Source organism: Mytilus californianus, unplaced genomic scaffold (assembly GCF_021869535.1).
Source record: "Mytilus californianus isolate M0D057914Y unplaced genomic scaffold, xbMytCali1.0.p SCAF_3, whole genome shotgun sequence".
Taxonomy (NCBI): Eukaryota; Metazoa; Mollusca; class Bivalvia; order Mytilida; family Mytilidae; genus Mytilus; species Mytilus californianus.
The window spans coordinates 115191018-115196663 of NW_026262679.1; the positions used below are offsets into that span (position 1 = coordinate 115191018).

General features: G+C 31.6%; 1 protein-coding gene across 1 annotated transcript; it reads left to right on the plus strand.

The window, feature by feature from the left end:
• Positions 1 to 19: 19 nt before the first annotated feature.
• On the plus strand, positions 20 to 4251 carry LOC127735894 (uncharacterized). Its single transcript, XM_052246314.1, has 2 exons — positions 20 to 115; positions 3398 to 4251. Exon 2 carries the CDS (start codon positions 3425 to 3427, stop codon positions 4205 to 4207), a length of 783 nt encoding a protein of 260 aa, XP_052102274.1. The 5' UTR covers positions 20 to 115; positions 3398 to 3424; the 3' UTR covers positions 4208 to 4251.
• The last annotated feature ends 1395 nt before the right edge of the window (positions 4252 to 5646 follow it).

The window sequence follows — 5646 nt, forward strand, 5'->3', positions numbered from 1 at the left end:
AACAACAATTGGGTGATAAAAATAGCTTTTAATTAGCATAAACTTCCGGTCAAAAAGAAAGTAAAACTTGTGAACAGAAAAGAAGAAAAAGAAGAAAGAACACAAAAACTAAAAGGTAAAAAACAAACATTTATTTGACTTATCAAAACATTGCATTCTGCCAATCGAGGCACACCTATCATTTCAGAGGACAGTGTCAGTTTAGTGGCAGCACATTTAATTCCTTCTTTATGTATTGTTTACACTGTTAGTGTTATATGTATGCATATTTGTATAGGGTAGGAATGCCCTTTACCGTCAGGCGTCACAACGATCAGTTTCGGCTACCGTTAGCGTCAAATTGGTTAAAATTTTACCGTGATTTGTCAAAATATCCTTATCATGATTCGTCAGAGGGCCCAAATAATTATTGGTACCATTACTTTTGGAAAAATATTAACGTGATTCGTCAAAATCAGTCGATTTTTTTATCGTCTAAAAGAAAGAGTACATTTTAATGTCATGCACCAACAATTACCGTTAATGTCATTTGGCAAGAATTTCTACTGTTATTAGTAATGAAAGTACCCCCATTACCACCCTTGTGTATTCATGAATTAGTTTACATATGATTGGAATAGTAAAATATGTGTTTACACATTATATCTATCATCTACTGCCAATTTTAGACATGTTATTTGCCCTGAAACTACGAAAAAGAGATGTCCAACATCTAATAAATTTTAGCAGAGACATATAAAACACTAAACTCTAAACACATTAAAACACTGAATCCCTGGGATGTGTTTTAGTTGATTTTAGTCTCTGATGCATGATTTTTTATTATTAATTGTTTTTAGCTTTTAACTAGCTTTCAGTATCTGCGAGTACTCTCAAATTGTACTTCCGTGTAAATTTGACCTGTTGATACAATTTGTAATGTATTTTTGTTATTTAATGTTTACTTATTCAGTGTTATATCTAGTCTCACTATTTTTAATATATACCACCTTTGATAAGTGTTTATAGTATGACTATAAATTTTCACTTTTGCTCTCGTACTAGGAAAAACAAAATTATTTATTTTGTAAAAATTATTTCCGTACGCCTTGTTTACCTTACAACAAAATTATTTTTATTTACCTGTGTACATTATTTCATTTGGCGGCATTTTGTCCAGGGTTATGGTTGTCTTTCTGATATTGTTTTACATCTAACTCCCTTGTTCTATTAATTTTGTATTTACATTGTGTCATAGATCAAATTTATTCGTTCAGTGTATGTTCACTTATTTTTGTTAATATGTCTTTTGATTGAATTAAGCCATTTCAGTTGATATTTTATAGTGTATCTTTCTATGTTGTGATATTATACTATTGTTTCAGGTAGGGTGAAGGTTGGTGCTTATTAAAACGTTTAAACCCGCTGCATTTGTTTGCACCTGTCCTAAGTCAGAAACCTGATGTTCAGTGGTTGTCGTTTGTTGATGTGGTTGTCGTTTGTTGATGTGGTTCATAAGTGTTTCTCGTTTCTCGTTTTTTGTATAGATTAGACCGTTGGTTTTCCTGTTTGAATGGTTTTACACTAGTAATTTTTTGGGGCCCTTTATAGCTTGCTGTTCGGTGTTAGCCAAGGCTCCGTGTTGAAGGCCGTACTTTGACCTATAATGGTTTACTTTTACAAATTGTGACTTGGATGGAGAGTTGTCTCATTGGCATTAATACCACATCTTCTTATATCTATAAAACATTTACTTTTTTTATAATTGTATTATATGTCTTTAATTCAACTTATTGTTTTCACTTATTTATGCACAGTATTTGATTTTACTCTAATTGATACAATTATACAATAACAGTAATTTATAGACATAATCAGATTTTACTATTCCAATCTTATACATTGTATAAACAAGTTCATAAATACATGTAACAGTGTAAACATGATTTAAGATTCATGATATGTCTTCAACTCAGAATTCTTAAAATCTGAAGTTGATCACATAGATCCAGCATGGCTGGATCAAAAATGTAACGGCAATTGGCTGGGTAGAATTTATTCAAAATTCTTAAAATATTACCCAGGATACTTGCAAAATCACATGTCTAAAGACTAAGAATAATTTATCGTGAAATTTAATTTAACTAATTTATTAATCATAAACCTGATATGGTGCCAGTAGCTCTTTTCAAAATAAAATCTTAAAGCAAAAATTGATCGTAAGTTATACTGAAATGTTCATGACTTACAAGTATTTTTTCTCGTAAGATTTTTTGTGAAATGAGTTGCAGGAAATAAATCCAAAACTTATTGACCTTTTCAGAATAATATGGGCCTTGAAAATTCTTTATTGTTAGAAAATTGTAAGACAATAAATGATTAAGTTAACCAAATTTAGAATTAGTGCCAATGACCTTGAAATAGAAAACAGAATATGCAAAGGTGTAAGCTATGTAACAATGACATTGTTTAAGATTCAATCCATTTTCTACTTCAATGTCCATCACTTTAACTGAAAGGTACACTTTTATTTCTGACATATTATCTAAATTTACTAATTTTAAATCTTTAACTAAATAATAAACAATAAAAATGTACATGTATATGGTTGATGTATTAAAGATTCTATACTATAGATATCAATATGGTAATAAAATTGTTAAATACTTTATTCAAGACTAGAAGAGTCAAAGTGATCCTCCAGCTCTCCCAACACTTTATTTTAAAAACAGCAAAATTATATCTGAAGTTATAGTTAAATTAATTATATGTCCTATTGTGATCAGTCTATCAATCCACCTGTCTGTCCGTCCGTAACAAATTGTGTCTGCTCCATATCTAGAGAACTGTTATGATTTCATACTTTATACTTGACATGTATATTAACCAACACCAGAGGTTGTGTCATAATGTTTGTACAACTTCCTAGGTTAAAGGTCAAGGTCAAAAACTTTGGTTTCAGTTGACAACCCCATGTCCTATGGTAAAGATCGTGTCTGCTCTATATCTTGAGAACCTTTATGATTTCAAAGTTTATACTTGACATGTATATTAACCAACACCAGAGGGGTGTCATAATGTATGTACAACTGCCTAGGTCAAAGGTCAAGGTCAAAAACTTTGGTTTTCAGTTGACAACCCCATGTCGTATGGTAAAGATTGTGTCCGCTCTATATCTAGAGAACTGTTATGATTTCAGTTTATACTTGACATGTATATTAACCAACACCAGAGGGTGTGTCATAATGTATGTACAACTTCCTAGGTCAAAGGTCAAGGTCAAAAACTTTGGTTTCAGATGACTACCCCATGTCCTATGGTAAAGATTCAAATTTTTTAGCACACGTTATTCACAGCGGGGCCCACAGAGATGGCTCCCATCTCAATGATGTCTAGTTTATTTCTGTTTCTTTTGCAGACTTACTTGGACCTACATTCCACAACTATGGATTTATTTAGTTTGTTGAAGAATAATTTATCACCATCCAAAAAGATGATAAATGCAATAACTTCAAAAGATGTTTCATTATTAGAAGAAATTATGAGGTCTGGATTCAATGTGAATTCAAGAGTATATGAACAAGGAGGTGAAACTGCTCTTCATATAGCTGTGTCGAAGGATAATTATAGCAAACCTGTTATTGAAAAACTCATAGAATACAACGCAGATCCATCTGTTACAAATGATTTTGGTGTCACGGCTTTACACAGAGCTGCTATGAATGATGACGCAGACATTACATTCTTATTACAACATGACAAAAGTTCCACGTCTATAAATGACTTCTGGGTCTCTTTCATAAGGGATTTTACTCACTGGCTTCAACATCATACTGTATCACCAAAAACATTAATGATTCTACTTATAGCCACCCCAAACTTTGCTAAATACCCAGAAAATGTTAGAAAAACTATGTTTACCACCGTTTTAAATAAACAGACACCATTTTATAATTGTTTAAAAGTTATGGCTGTGATAGATAAAAGCTTAAGAAACCAGCACATTGCACAAATTCCTGATGATGATGAAAGAAAAGAATTTCTGGAATGGTTAGAAAATTTTAAACGTAAAGTTCCAACTCTTCAGCACTGCAGTCGGATGGCTTTAAGACAAGCACTTGATAACAAATGGAATGTGATATATGGAGCTGAGAGGTTATATTTACCAAAATCTCTAAAACAGTTTGTTAAATTCAATGATATAACCAGTGTTGGCTTATCAACTTAGGGGATTCCAAAAACTGCAAAATAATGTTATTAAATATGTTAAAAGTTTCTCATGTATGATGTTTTATATAATTCATTGACTTTTAGGATAACGAAAAATAACAAAAAGGGTGTTTTGTCTTTGATACTTCATCAAACAGTAAATTGTATAGCTTATAATATTCTTCTATGGTCCTTCCAAAATTCATAACTAAATATCTGGATTTTTTATACCCCACCTAGGGGCATTATGTTTTTCGGTCTGTCCTGCTTCAGGTTAAAGTTTTTGGTCAAGGTAGTTTTTGATGAAGTTGAAGTCCAATCAACTTGAAACTTAGTACACATGTTCCTTATGATATGATCTTTCTAATTTTAATGCCAAATTAGAGTTTTGACCCCAATTTCACAGTCCACTGATCATAGAAAATGATAGTTCCCATTCAGGTTAAAGTTTTTGGTCAATGTAGTTTTTGATGAAGTTGAAGTCCAATAAACTTGAAACTTATTACACATGTTCCCTATGATATGATCTTTTTAATTTTAATGCCAAATTAGAGTTTTGACCCCAATTTCACAGTCCACTGATCATAGAAAATGATAGTGCCCGCTTCAGGTTAAAGTTTTTGGTCAAGGTGATTTTTGATGAAGTTGAAGTCCAATCAACTTGAAACTAAGTACACATTCCCCAAGATATGATCTTTCTTATTTTAATGCCAAATTAGAGTTTTGACCCCAATTTCACGGTTTACTGAGCATAGAAAATGATAGTGCGAGTGGGGCATCCGTGTACTATGGACACATTCTTGTTTCTACAAATTTGGGGTTTATGGCTCATTAATCCCATTTTAATTTTTAGTTATCCTTCTTTAACCTAAAGTCTATAAAGTATATATCATAAAATATCATTTTCAATTGTTATTAAAAAGCTAAATATTATAAAAAGATCCCTAATACACCAATGGGAATTTTTGAAGGTCCATACACAAATTAAAAGAGCCAAGACCTCAGACATCAACAAGTTTAAATCCCTCACATTATTCATTTTCCCTAACGCAAGTTATGATGACAAGTGAACTATTAAATGAAGAGCAGCAATAAAAGTCCAGTATCTTTGTTCTATGGTTGTCTGATTTTATAATGTTTCATATATCTCTTTATTTTATTTCACTGGCAAACAAATAACATTTTTTCAAGTGCCTACAAAGTTTACAGTGATGTTTACATTTCCTAAGATTTATTACGTTTACTTTATGTCCAGTTGGTAGTTAGGATTCCATGCATATTCAATACAAGAACGTATTATACAATGAATAAATGAAGGAGGGTCTGATTAGTACGTTGACCAGGAGTCTAGTCATGAAATGCTGTACCCAAATTTTTGACATTTTTACATATTATGTCTGTTTGTTTTGCTCATACATTGTTGTCAATATAATGGAATTCTATGTGACTGTCATACAA